The sequence below is a fragment of the Rhinoraja longicauda genome, chromosome 27 (genome assembly GCF_053455715.1).
Source record: "Rhinoraja longicauda isolate Sanriku21f chromosome 27, sRhiLon1.1, whole genome shotgun sequence".
NCBI lineage: Eukaryota > Metazoa > Chordata > Chondrichthyes > Rajiformes > Arhynchobatidae > Rhinoraja > Rhinoraja longicauda.
In genome coordinates, this window is record NC_135979.1 from 31,408,678 (window position 1) to 31,422,638 (window position 13,961).

At 50.0% G+C, this 13,961-nt stretch overlaps 1 protein-coding gene, 1 long non-coding RNA gene and 1 other non-coding gene across 3 annotated transcripts in view; 2 read left to right on the plus strand and 1 right to left on the minus strand.

The window, feature by feature from the left end:
• Positions 1-756: 756 nt before the first annotated feature.
• LOC144606800 (uncharacterized) lies at positions 757-3,673 on the minus strand. Its single transcript, XR_013548988.1, has 3 exons — positions 3,522-3,673; positions 3,204-3,267; positions 757-1,170 (listed from the first exon to the last, which is right to left on the minus strand). It is a non-coding gene; the product is annotated as an uncharacterized LOC144606800 (long non-coding RNA).
• A 593-nt stretch (positions 3,674-4,266) lies between these two features.
• The window catches only part of dnali1 (dynein, axonemal, light intermediate chain 1), a 34,064-nt gene continuing 24,369 nt past the window's right edge, over positions 4,267-13,961 (plus strand). Inside the window, exon 1 of the mRNA XM_078422938.1 lies at positions 4,267-5,004. Within this exon, the coding sequence (XP_078279064.1) occupies positions 4,924-5,004 (81 nt within the window). The 5' untranslated portion in view covers positions 4,267-4,923. The remainder of the gene's footprint in view (positions 5,005-13,961) is intronic.
• On the plus strand, positions 10,432-10,595 carry LOC144606976 (U1 spliceosomal RNA). The gene has a single exon (XR_013549038.1). It is a non-coding gene; the product is annotated as a U1 spliceosomal RNA (small nuclear RNA).

Here is a 13,961-nt window from a genome sequence, read left to right on the forward strand (position 1 = left end):
CCCGCCCCGGATCGTGGGGCTTGGGTCGGCCAGCCGCGGACTTTTCACCGTCCGGCGCGGCCTGAAATAGGCCACGGGATTTTTCTCTGCTCGGCGGGGGTTTCAATGTCGGGAGCCACGACCGCCCCGACGTGCAGTGGCAGCGTCTTCGCCCGCACCGGATCACGGGGCTTGGGTCGGCCCGCTGCGGACCTTTCACCATCCGGCGCGGCCTGGAACATGGCAACTTCAACAGCCTGACCGCGGGAGAAGACGGCAGGGGAAGAGAAAAGACATTCTGGCCTTCCATCACAGTGAGGAAGGAGGTGACTGGAGGAGCCTCACTGTGATGGAAGTTTCTTTTTTTTTTTTTTGTGTTGGTTGTAGTTGTGTAATTGCGTATTTTATTGCTCTTATTGTTGGACTGTGGGTGACGAAATCTCGTCCAAAAGACTTGTTTTTTGGATGTTAAATTCAAAACTAAACTATGGAGGTAATGTACAATATGCATGTCTAAAGCTAGCACTTCTGTATCAGAGTAGGTATGTATGCATTACATTTTATTACACTAATATAGAATGAAAAGAATGGAAAAATATCTTGACATGTGTTCATAGTTATTTTATTCACAATATTAGGATTTCCGGGTCCTCGAGCATGGCTCGTCCACGTTCGTCCTGGACATGGGTGGTCGGCGTGAGACCGTTACTGTTACGCGGTTGAAACAAGTGCATGTCGATATTGATTAGCCGGTGCTGGTCGCGCCCCCCCCCCCCCCCCCCCCCCCCCGCGGGGTCGCCCTCCGTCTCGGTTATCCCCTCCGGTGTCTGCTCAGTCCCCTCAGTCTGTCGGCCGGTCGCTGGGTCCTGCGCCGGGCACTGTGCGCACCCGGGCTGGTCACTCGTGTGCCCCCCTGTCCGTTTCATGCCTCCGGTTCTTGGGGGGGGGGTCCTGTGGCGGTCCCTGGGGGTTAGACCACTCCTTGGGTCATCCCCCTCGGCACGGGGATGGACTGGTCCGGGGGCGGCTCCCAGCTATGGTGATAAGTAGCTGGGATTTTGGCGCGAGACCATTGTTCAGTCTCCCGCTGAAATGAATGATGGTAGTTTTGAATCTATTAAAGAACCCTTGTGGAATCCACCTGGCTCCTCGCCTTATTCCGGGTTCGCACCCACTACACCGTGTTCATTCCTAGGAACAGCACACAGTCTTCTGTTACACAGCGAATTAAAAGTGTTTTGGGGTGTCAATAAGAATAACATTCAATGGTCAGGAAACTCTGCTAGTCCAGCAAAGTCCTGAGTGTGAAGGTAGACACAAAATGCTGGAGTAACTCAGCGAGTCAGGCAGCATCTCTGCAGAGAAGGAATGGGTGACGTTTTGGGTCGAGACCCTAAACATCACTATTCCTTCTCTCCAGAGATGCTGCCTGTCCCACTGAATTACTCCAGCTTTTTGTGTTTATCTTCGGTTTAAACCAACATCTGCAGTTCTTTCCTACACAAAGTCCTGAGCATGCCAGATGAGTAAAGTTGTGGTGTCAGAGGTTGGAGCACTCCATCTTAGTTTAAGAAAATAACTGCAGATGCTGGTACAAATTGAAGGTATTTATTCACAAAATGCTGGAGTAACTCAGCAGGTCAGGCAGCATCTCGGGAGAGAAGGAATGGGTGACTTTTTGGGTCGAGACCCTTCTTCAGACCCATCTTAGTTTAATATACTAGTTTTGTTTAGAGATAGTGTGAAAACAGGCCCTTCGGCCCACTGATGCGCCATCCAGTGATCACACACAAGGGACAATTTTGCCAAACCAATTAACCTACAAACCTGTACATCTTTGGAGTGTGGGAAGAAACTGTAGCGCCTGGAACAGGTCACGGGGAGAACATCCAAACTCCGTACAGACAGCACCCTTAGTCAGGATCGAACCCGGGTCTCTGGCGCTGCACCGCTACGCCACCGTGCTGCCAAAAGTCACAGACACGAATCAGGCCAGAGCTCAGTGTCTTCTCTGATCTGACAACCACCAATAAGAATTTCAGGGGCTCGTCTTCCCCTCCAAGCTAACATCTTCTGTCAGTGTTTCTCAGGAAAGGGAGATAAACTGAAGTCATCCAAATAGGTGAACCATTTTAACTTCCCTTCCCATTCCCACTGTGACCTTTCTGTCCTGGACCTCCTCAATTGTCAGATTGAAGTTGGAGGAACTGTAGCTCATATTCCCCTTGGATAGCTTACAACTCAACAGTATGAACGTTGTAGGAATTGCAAGATAGGATAGATGAATGTATGGCTGAGGAGTTGGTGCAGAGATTCAGATTTCTCGACCATGGGGATCTCTTCTGGGGCAGAGGTGAGCTATACAAGAGGGATGGGTTGCACGTGAACTGGAGGGGAACCAATATCTTGGCCGGCAGGTTAGCAAGTGCTACAGGGGTGGGTTTAAACTAGAGTGGTGGGAGGATGGGGCGGGATCCACTGCAAGACTGTGGCAGGTGAGATGCGGGATGTCGGTGAAGGTGATGAAAGAAGTTTCAGTGGATAAAATGGGGAGATGCATGGCGTGGAACGAGGATGGACTGCTGGAATGAAAGGCTGAATTTTTTTTACCCTCAGGTAAACTCAATCCTCCTGGTACAAAACCATGCTGACTAACCCGAATCAGCCCTGTCCATGTAAATGCATAAATATCTTATCCCTCATGATATCCTCCCGTAACTTGCCTGCCGCAGATGTTAGGCTAACTGGTCTATAGTTCCCAGGCTTTTCCTTGCAATCCTTTTTAAAGCAAGGCACAACTTTAGCTACCCTCCAGTCTTCTGGCACATCTAATGATGATTCATAGATCCCTGCCAGGGAGCCTGAAACTTCTTCTCAAGCTGCCCAGTGTCCTCGAAAGTATCTGATCAGGTGCAGATTTATCTATCTTCATGCTCCATAGGACATTCAGCACCTCCTCAACTGTAATGACCATCCTATAGACATCTCCATTAATTTTCCCAGTCTTCATTCATGAAAACATGTACAGGAAAGACAACCTTGTGCCATCGCATTGCTATCAGGCAACTGAACCATCCTACCACAACTAGCGAGCAGTCCTGAACTATCTACCTCATTGGAGACCCTCAGGCTCTCTTTGATCGGACTATATTGGCTTTATCTTGCGCTAAATGTTATTCCTTTGTCATATCTCTGTACACTGTGAATGGTTCGATTGTAATCACCTGTTGTCTTTCTGCTGACTGGAGCAGCAACAAAAAGCTTTTCACTGCACCTCGGTACACGTGGCTGTAAACAACTACACATCAGTACATGACCACAATGCGGCGCCGCCTCCATGCCCCTCGTGCTCCATGCCCCCCGTGCTCCATGCCCCCCGTGCTCCATGCCCCCCGTGCTCCATGCCCCCCGTGCTCCATGCCCCCCGTGCTCCATGCCCCCCGTGCTCCATGCCCCCCGTGCTCCATGCCCCCCGTGCTCCATGCCCCCCGTGCTCCATGCCCCTCGTGCTCCATGCCCCTCACGCGTGTGGGAGCGCACACCTGGCAATGGCCGTCCAATCACCGAGCACGACCAGGGAAGGAGCGGTGGAGATGCTGCCGCCGCTGGGCTGGGCGACGCCGGACCCGTCCCCCCCGGGCCGTTCCCCCCGGGCCGTGGTTTCCCCCCGGACCGCTCTCCCGGGAACGCCAGTTGTTGACCGGCGCCGTTTCCAAGCTGCGTTACCATGGCAACAAGGCGCTGCCCGCAGCCGGGGAGAGAGAGAGAGAGTAGTGGCTGGACACAACGTGGGCTCTAGCGAGAGCGGGGGGGTTTACAGATATACATACATCTATAGTGAGAGGGTAGAGAGTTGGGTCTATATAGAGGGAGAGAGGTGTGGAGGGGAGAGGTATAGGGAGAGAGAGAGGTATAGGGAGAGAGGTACAGAGAGAGAGAGAGAGAGGTACAGAGAGAGAGAGAGAGAGAGAGAGAGAGGTACAGGGAGAGAGAGGTACAGGGAGAGAGAGGTACAGGGAGAGCGAGGGGTATAAGGAAAGCGAGAGGTACGGAGAGAGGGGTATAGGGAGAGGGGTATAGGGAGAGAGAGGGGTAAAGGGGTATAGGGAGAGAGAGGTATAGGGAGAGAGGGGTATCGAGAGAGAGGGCTATAGGGAGAGAGGGGTATAGGGAGAGAGGGGTATAGGGAGAGGGGTATCGAGAGAGAGAGAGGGCTATAGGGAGAGGGGTATAGGGAGAGAGGTGTAGAGGGGTATAGGGAGAGAGAGGGAGCGGCGTATAGGGAGAGAGGGGTATAGGGAGAGAGGGCTATAGGGAGAGCGGGAGAGAGATATGGGGAGCTAGAGAGGGGTATTGATAGAGGGGAGAGAGTGGCTATAGGAAGTCTACGGTATAGGGAGAGAGTAGGGTACACAGGAATAGGGTTTAGGTTGAGAGGAGAATAAGGGAAGATAAAGAGTGGGGTGTCGGGAGAGAGTGGGGTATTGGGAGAGAGGTACAGTAAATATACAGATATATAGGAGAGAGGTACAGTAGATCTATTAGATAGAGAGAAAGGGAGATAGACGAGAGAAAGGGAGAAGGATAAAGAAAGAGAGCTGGTCAGGGAGGAGAGAGAGTGGGACAGAAAGAGGAAGAGAGAGTGGGGAGAAAGAGCACAACTGATATAGATTGGGATAGATCAACAGATAGAGAGGGAGGGCAGGACAGAGCGGTAGAGGATAGATTGGGAGCTGAAGGAAGGGTGAAACTGTGTGAGTGAGATAGCAGGAAAAATTTGGACACGCTTGGAGGAGAGAAATAAATCAGGAGAGGGAGTAGAGGAGATGCACATAAACTGAAAGTCCAGAATAAACCGGGATAAAGAGAAAGACTGGAAGAAATAGGGAGACGGGCCAGAGACAGATAAACTAGGTGAGGTCAAAGCAGGCCTGAGCTGCAAAGATGATTCCCCCAATCGACTCTCTGTTGAAATACGATCATCCACTGCTTGTCAGCAGGAACACGGAGAAAAAGTCAGCCAAGGTGAGCGGGTCTGTCTGTAATCCTCATGACCTTGTAATCCTCCACCGAGCCTCCATTTTTGGCTAGTTTCATTGGTTCCAGGGAATAACCCTTGTGAGTGTTATCTGCACCTAATTCAATGAGCTCAGCAAACTCAACAACTACACTTATCCATTGCATTCCTGAGGTAAGCAGGAACAAATGTATCGGTATTCAATAACTTACGGGAAGTGCATGACTTGTATGGCTGACATGTTGGGACATCTGCTCCTTCATTGATAAAGATGTATGTCTGTTCAGAAACCTTCAATGGGGTGCCCTCCAACATTTGTCAATTATTGCCTCTCCTAATTGTTCTCCCTGCAAACTAGTGTCATAATCTTCTCAAACGGTAGTTTTGTTTCTCAAATTATTAATTTCTAAAATTCTACATTTTTTATATATCACTCAGCTAATTCCATGCACATTTTAAATCCAACTTCAACTTGTCCAGATCCTTGAGAACATCCTAGCCAAAGCCTTTATTGATACACTGATGAGCCAAAACATTGACAGGCAAAATGAATAACATTGATTATCGTGTTACAATGGCACCTGTCAAGGGGTGGGATATATTAGACAGCAAGTGAACAGTCAGTTCTTGAAGTTGATGTGTTGGATGCAGGAGAAATGGGCAGGAGTAAAGACCGGAGCGACTTTGACAAGGGCCAAATTGTTATGGCCAGATGACTGGGTCAGAGCATCTCTGAAACGGCAAGGCTTGTGGGGTGCTCCCGGTCAGCAGTACCTACCGACAGTGGTCCGAGGAGGGACAGGAGTGAAAAGAGTGTTTTATTGTCATATATATACGGTGTAATAGTTGAAAGCTGAAACAGCAGACAGGAGAGTCCCATTGCAGAAAATTCAATCTCACATGGTCTTTAACTGGCATGTGGTCTTGTTTGACATGCCAAGGCCTTTGAAGTTATGCCATTTGTTGTTCTGGGATCCTTGATGGTCATGTCAGCCACATTCCCATTGACTCTTTCTTCGGGCAGCAGTGCAGTTGCAGCCATAACCATTGGTTTAACTGGTCTGTCCTGTGAACAACTGCCAAATGCTTCTGAAAATTTCTTCTACCCAGGAAAGGCAACTCATTGATATAGAGATGGGGAAGCCATGTGAAAAGTCTGAGCCAAGTTCCTATAAATTGGTAGATACAAGGAACTCCAGATGCTGGTTTACAAAAAAGGACACAACGTGCTGGAGTAACTCAACGGGTCTGGAAGCATCTCTGGAGAACATGGATAGGTAATGTTTTGGGTTGGACCCTTTGTCAGACTGATTATGATGGGGGATGGGAGAAAGCTGGAAAAAAGGAGGTGAGGATAAAGCCTGGCAAACGATAGGTGGATATAGGTGAGACAAGTTGTGAATGGGTGGAAGAGGAGGGGAAAAGGAAGAAATAGGTGCAGCTACAGGTAGCACAGGGAAGAGTGGAAGGGGTTGGGGGGAGGAAGGAAGGAATGGTTGAATTGTAAGCTCCCCCAGCGGAACATGAAGTGCTGTTTTTCCAGTTTTCACGTGGCCACACTCAGGCAATGGAGGGGACCCGGAACAAATAAGGTTATAAGAGATAGAATTAGGCCATTCGGCCCATCAAGTCTACTCTGCAATTCAATCATGGCTGATCTATCTCTCCCTCCTAACCCTATTCTCCTGCCTTCTCCCCATTAATTCTGACACCTGTACTAATCAAACATCTATCTACAGTATCTCTGCCTTAAAAATATCCACTGACCTAGCCTCCATAGCCTTCTGTGGCAAAGAATTCCACAGATTCACCACCCTCTGACTAAAGAAATTTCTCCTCATCTCCTTCCTAAAAGAACGTCCTTTAATTCTGAGGCTATGACCTCTAATCCTAGAATCCCCCACTATTGGAAACATCCTCTCCACATCCACTCTTTCCAAGCCTTTCACTATTCTGTATGTTTCAATGAGGTCCTCCCTCATTCTTCTAAACGCCAGCGAGTCCAGGCCCAGTGCCGACAAATGTTCATCATAGGTTAACTTACTCATTCCTGGGATCATTTCAACATACAACAGTCCCGCAATTCCGGGAATTAACCTAGTAAACCTATGCTGCACGTCCTCAATAGCAAGAATGTCCTTCCTCAAATTTGGGGACCAAAACTGCACACAGTACTCCAGGTGCGGTCTCACTAGGGCCATGTACAACTGCAGAAGGACCTCTTTGCTCCGATACTCAACTCCTCTTGTCATAAAGGGCAACATGCCATTAGCTTTCTTCACTGCCTGCTGTACCTGCATGCTAACTTTAAGCGACTGCTTTGTTTTATTATGTTATGTATTGAGTACTATGTTAGTACTGAGTACTGTATTGAGTATCTATTATGTTATGTATTAAGTACTATGTTAGTACTGAGTACTGTATTGAGTATCTATTATGCTGCTGCAAGTATGAATTTCATTGTTCCATTTTGGTGCATATGCCAATTGTACCCATCTGAAGAGGGGTCTCGACCCGAAACATCACCTATTCCTTTTCTCCAGAGGTGCTATCTGACCCGCTGAATTACTCCAGCTTTTTGTGTCTATCTCCAGTTTAAACCAGCATCTGCAATCCCTTCCTGCACAATTAAACATTCTTGGCTGGTGGTGAAGGCTAAGGAAGGGCAGGTTGGTTGGGAGGGCGAAGGGGAATTGAAATGGCGTGCAACTTGTGCTCAGCATGGCCACCTTGGAGAGAGCACAGGCACTCTGCACATCTGTTAACCTGCTCTGTGCTTGGTCTTGCCGTTGTGAAAGACGCTGCATTGTGGGGACCAAATGCAGTCGGTGAGGTTGGTGGATGTGTTTGTGAATCTTTGCCTCAACTGGACGGGATGATTAGGTCTCTGGTTGGTGGTGAGGGAGGTGGTATAGAAACCAGTGTTACACTATCTGGTTGCAGCAGATATGCCAAGGATCCAAATATGCAACATGGCCTTAGTACCAGTAGATATGTTGTGCTCAAATCTTTGGTCGTGCCTTGAATCAACCCACCTTCTAACTTAGAGCCAAGAGTCTCACTGACTAAATTACATAATAGACAAATTGTCATTGTCTTGATTCACTTGTGGCCATAATTTTTGTTTGTTAAAGAATAAGAAAGATATTACTTTGGAATTGCACAAGTATTAACTATTTGTATTGTGTCATTTGTAACCTAAACTGCTGTAGCAGAAGGTATCACAAAATGCTGGAGTAACTCAGCGGGTCATGCAGCAACTCTGGAGAGAAGGAATGGGTGACGTTTCGGGTCGAGACCCTTCTTCAGACTGATGTCGGGGGGGTGGGGGAGGGGATGACGACAAAGAAAGGATATAGGTGGAGACAGGAAGACAGTGGGAGAACGGGGAAGGGGAAAGGAGGGACAGAGGAGCTATCTAAAGTTAGAGGTCAATGTTCATACCGCTGGGCTCTAAGCTGCCCAAGCGAAATATGAGGTGCTGTTCCTCCAATTTGCGGTGGGCCTCACTATGACACTGGAGGAGGCCCATGACAGAAAGGTCAGACTGGGAGTGGGAGGGGGAGTGGAAGTGCCCGGCCACTGGGAGATCAGGTTGGTTAAGGCGGACAGAGCGAAGGTATTGAGCGAAACGATCACCGAGCCTGGTTTAGGTAGGAAGAGACGAGTGGACCAGGGAGTTATGGAGGGAACGGTCTCTGCGGAAAGCAGAAAGGGGTGGAGATGTGAAGATGTGGCCAGTAGTGGGGTCCCGTTGGAGGTGACGGAAATGTTGATTTGTTGGATACGCTAGCTGATGGGGTGGAAGGTGAGGACAAGGGGGATTCTATCCTTGTAACGAATGGGGGGAGGGGGAGCAAGAGCGGAGCTGCAGGATATAGAGGAGGCCCTAGTGAGAGCCTCATCTATAATGGAAGAGTGGAAGCCCCGTTTCCTGAAGAATAAGGACATCTCTGATGCCCTAGTGTGAAACACCTCATCCCGGGCGCAGATGCAGCGTAGACGGAGGAATTGGGAGTAGGGGATAGACTTTTTGCAGGAGACCGGGTGGGAAGAAGTGTAGTCCAGATAGCTGTGGGAGTCAGTGGGTTTATAGTAGATGTCAGTAACTAGTCTGTCTCCTGTGATGGAAATGGTGAGGTCCAGAAATGGGAGGGAGATGTCGGAGATGGTCCAGGTATATTTAAGAGCAGGATGGAAATTAATGGTGAAATGTATGAAGTCAGTGAGTTCTGCATGGGTACAAGAGGTAGCACCAATGCAGTCATCGATGTAGCAGAGGTAGAGTTCGGGGATGGGGTCGGTGTACATCTGGAACAGGGATTGTTCGACGTACCCGACAAAGAGGCATGCAAAGCTAGGGCCCATGCGAGTGCCCATAGCTACGCCTCTGGTTTGGAGGAAGTGGGAGGAGTCAAAGGAAAAGTTGTTGAGGTTAAGAACCAGCTCTGCTAGGCGGAGGAGAGTGTTGGTAGATGGGGATTCGCTGGTTCTACGGTCGAGGAAGAAACAGGGCTTCAAGACCATCCTTGTGGGGGATGGAAGTGTAGAGTGACTGGACATCCATGGTAAAGATGAGGGAGTGGGGGCCTGGAAACCGGAAGTTATCGAGGAGAAGGAGAGCGTGTGAGGTGTCTACCTTTGCCTTACATGGATAGGTGACGTTTCACAGAGTGCTGGAGTAACTCAGCGGGTCAGGCAGCATCTCTGGGGAACATGGATAGGTGATGTTTCAGGTCAGGGTGCTTCTTCAGTTCAGTCTGTCCATGTTCTCCACAGATAGGGTGGCGTAGCGGTAGAGTTGCTGCCTTACGGCGCCAGAGACCCGGGAACGATCCTGGCTACGAGTGCCGTATTTATGGAGATTGTACGTACTCCCCATGACCTGCGTGGGTACTTCCGACACTCCAGAAGTACATTTTTGTATGTTAATTGACTTGGTATAGAAGTAAAAAGTGTCCCTAGTGTGTGTAGGATATTGTTATTGTACAAGGATCGCTGGTCGTTGCGAAGTGGATGGGCCAAAGGGCCTGTTTCTGCGTTGTATCTCTACACTAAACCAAAATAAACTAAACTGAAGGCTGCCTGACCCTCTGAGTTACTCCAGCACTGGTGTCTTTTATTTGTGAATGAAACCAAGGGGCAGGCTGATGCTGACATCCAGCGGAGAACTGCAGAACTGCAGGCTGGAGGCCAGCCGGGTTACTTCCATTTAGGGAAGATATGCAAATATAAAGGACGAACACAAAGCTTTAATTTGTGAAACCTGACAGTAGTTTAGACGAGAAAGAATGACAATACATAAAGTTATACTATGTTTATAGGTAGTGAGTGCCTAAGAAGATGCGATCTAAGGTTTGTAATCGCGGCTGGCTCGTGTTGGGGTAAAGGAGTGGTGACAGTGATTGGGAGGGCGTGAGCAACCGACACAAAGCATACTTACCTGGCAGGGGAGAATCAGTGGTCATGATGGCTGATCGCCCAGGACGAGGCTATCCCATTGCACTTCGGGTGTGCTGACGCCTGCGATGTCCCCAAATGCGGGATACTCGACTGCAAAATTTGTGGTAGTGGGGGACTGCGTTCGCGCTCTCCCCTGGTTTACAATATAAAAACAGAATGAAATATTGGCAGTGGGCTGAAGATTAATTGCCTATCTTTCTTTCTCCACAACTGCTCCAGTATGGAGGGTATTGCTACAAGTGTGTCTGTAGAGGCCAAACCAGTGACACAAGTGTGTCTGTAGAGGCCAAACCAGTGTATATCTTTAAGGCACAGAGACAAATTCTTCATTAGAACTGGTGTCGAGGGTTATGGAGAGAAAGCAAGAGATCAGCCAAGATTGAATGGCCTAATTCGACGCCAATAATTTGTGTGAAATTGTGTTTTGTTGTCAATGATAGAACAATGGGATTTTACTTGCAGCAGCACAACAGAACATGTAAACATATATATATATATATATATCAGCTGCTGGGGGACTGCGTTCGCGCTCTCCCCTGATTCTCAATATAAAAATAGAATTAAATATTGGTAGTGGGCTGATGATTTAATCGCCCATCTTTCTTTCTCCATAAATGCTCCAGTACGGAGGGGAGGGTGGTTCATCGGTGGAACTCACTGCTACAATTGTGCCTATCAGAGACAAATTCTTGATTAGAACGGGTGTAGAGGGTTGTGGGACAAAGGCAGTTGAGTATAGGAGCAAAGAGGTCCATCTGCAGTTGTACAGGGCCCTAGTGAGACCGCACCTGGAGTACTGTGTGCAGTTTTGGTCTCCAAATTTGAGGAAGGATGTTCTTGCTGTTGAGGGCATGCAGCAAAGGTTTACTAGGTTAATTCCTGGAATGGCGGGACTATCATTTGTTGAAAGACTGGAGCGACTAAGCTTGTGTACACTGGAATTTAGAAGGATGAGAGGAGATCTTATCGAAACGTATTGTAGCGACCATAGAGAATGGTCCGGGTCGTCGAACCCTCAGATTGGCCAGCGAGGTCACGTGTGAACGCGACCATGGGGATTGGTCCAGAGAGCGACATCGCTGATTGGCCAGCGTGGTCATGTGCGCTTTTGGCGCCCGAAATGTTCAGTTCGGCGAAGTCTTCGAAGAAGACAGTAAGTTTTTGATGGTTGTCCTTTACCTTGTTGTTTAACTCTGTATTCGAATATTGCGGCTGCAATAAACTTCTTCTACAACCAACAAGTTTTCGGACTCGCCATATTGGTGACCCCGACGTGATCTGGACGATCACCGACTATGCAGGAACACGACGCCTCGTTGTTGATTGCCGCGCCTGGCACACCGGAGTTAAGCGCGGTAAGCGTTCACCTTCCGTTGTTTTGGACACATTCACCGCAATCTTGGTTTGTCCACACCGAATGTCAATTTCATATAAAGAAGATATCGGACGACTCGACGATGTATTACTACCTCGTCAGCGCTCTATCACCGGAGACGACCACACGCGTGATGCGGTTCATTGTTAATCCGCCTGCGGAAAGCAAGTACGAGGCCATGAAGAAAGTGTTACTGCGAACCTTCGGGTTTAATAGGCATGATTGCGCTGCAAGACTTCTGCACTTACCGGACCTCGGAGATCGACGGCCTTCCGTTCTCATGGCCGAAATGATGATGCTAGCCGGTGAGCATACGGATTGCCTTATGTTCGAACAGGCATTCCGAGAGAAGCTTCCTGAGGATGTCCGACTGCTGCTCACGGATTGTTCTTTTAAGGACCCCGAAGCATATGCAGCGAAAGCGGACGCGCTCATAGCGGCTAAAAACAAGGCAAGCGGTTCGATCAACAAGGTCTCGACATCCGTGACCACGCCACAGCGACATCAAGATGGTGCCGCGTCTCCCGCCAGTTCTCCGAAAGCCCGCCAAAAAGATCCGCACAAGCGCGGCTGGTGCTATTATCACCTACGATGGGGTAGCGAATCCCGCAACTGCCGCTCACCTTGTACCTTCGCGGGAAATGCCTCGGCCGATCGTACATGGGGGCAGTTACGATTGGCCAGAACCGACGCCTCTACGTCCACGATCGATTCACGGACACAGAATTTTTGGTGGACACGGGAGCCATCGTCAGTATAGTGCCGCCGACCGACCTCGAAACCAGAACGGGTAAGACAGGTCCCACCCTCATCGCGGTTAATGGCAGCCCCATTCGCACTTTCGGTATACGGAAGATGTCCCTTGTGTTAAGCCTCCGCACGTACGAATGGCCATTCATCATAGCAGACGTCAGACAAGCGATCCTGGGCGCAGATTTTCTCTGGGCTTTTTCACTGGTCCCTGATGTCCGCGGTAACGACCTCCGACCCTCCGCCGGAGAGGAGCCCGTCGCTCCGACAATCGCCTCCCCGCCCAGCCCTACTGTCCAGGCCGTCGTCGCAGCCCCTGACTCGTATGCTGAGATCCTGGCGGAGTTTCCAGAGCTGCTCATCCAACGTTTTGACACGCCTTCGGCCAAGCACGGCGTGGTCCATCACATCCGCACCGAGGGCCCTCCCGTTTTCGCTCGGGCCAGGAGACTACCGCCAGACAAACTGGTGGTGGCACGGGCAGAATTTAGGAAGATGGAGGAAATGGGAATTGTCCGTCAGTCCGACAGCCCGTGGGCCTCGCCGTTGCATATGGTCTCCAAGGCATCTGGGGGGTGGAGACCATGTGGCGATTATCGGCGTCTCAATGCTGTCACCACGGCTGATCGCTACCCCATACCGCACCTACAGGACTTTTCGTCTGGGCTGGAAGGAGCGGTGGTCTCCAAAATCGATTTGGTGCGAGGATACCACCAGATTCCGGTGCGTCCGGAGGACATACAGAAAACTGCAACGATTACTCCGTTCGGGTTGTTTGAATGGTTGCGTACGCCTTTCGGTTTAAAGAACGCGGCACAGGCTTTCCAACGACTGATGGACCGTGTGGGTCGGGGTTTACCCTTTTTGTTTATTTATTTAGACGACATCCTGGTCGCCAGCCCCTCAGTGCAGGAACACCAGGTCCACTTGCGGACTGTGTTCCAGCGGCTCCAAGACCACGGGCTCATTATCCAACCCTCCAAATGTCAATTCGGCCTCCCTTCTCTTGATTTTCTAGGGCACAGAATTACCCCTGCCGGCGCCTCCCCTTTGCCCGAGAAGGTGGAGGCTATCCGGGCATTTCCCAGGCCCACCACAGTAAAAGGACTACAGGAGTTCGTAGGCATGGTTAATTTCTACCATAGGTTCGTTCCGGCAGCTGCGCGAGTCCTGCGCCTGCTTTTCCAGTGCCTTGCGGGAAAACCGGTAGAGTTGTTGTGGTCCCCGACCGCAGAGTCGGCTTTTACAGCAGCTAAGGCAGCATTAGCAGACGCCACCATGTTGGTCCACCCGAGCCCCTCCGCCCCCACGGCCCTGACGGTTGACGCCTCTGACGTGGCGGTGGGCGGGGTCTTGGAGCAGCAGGTCGGTGGCCGT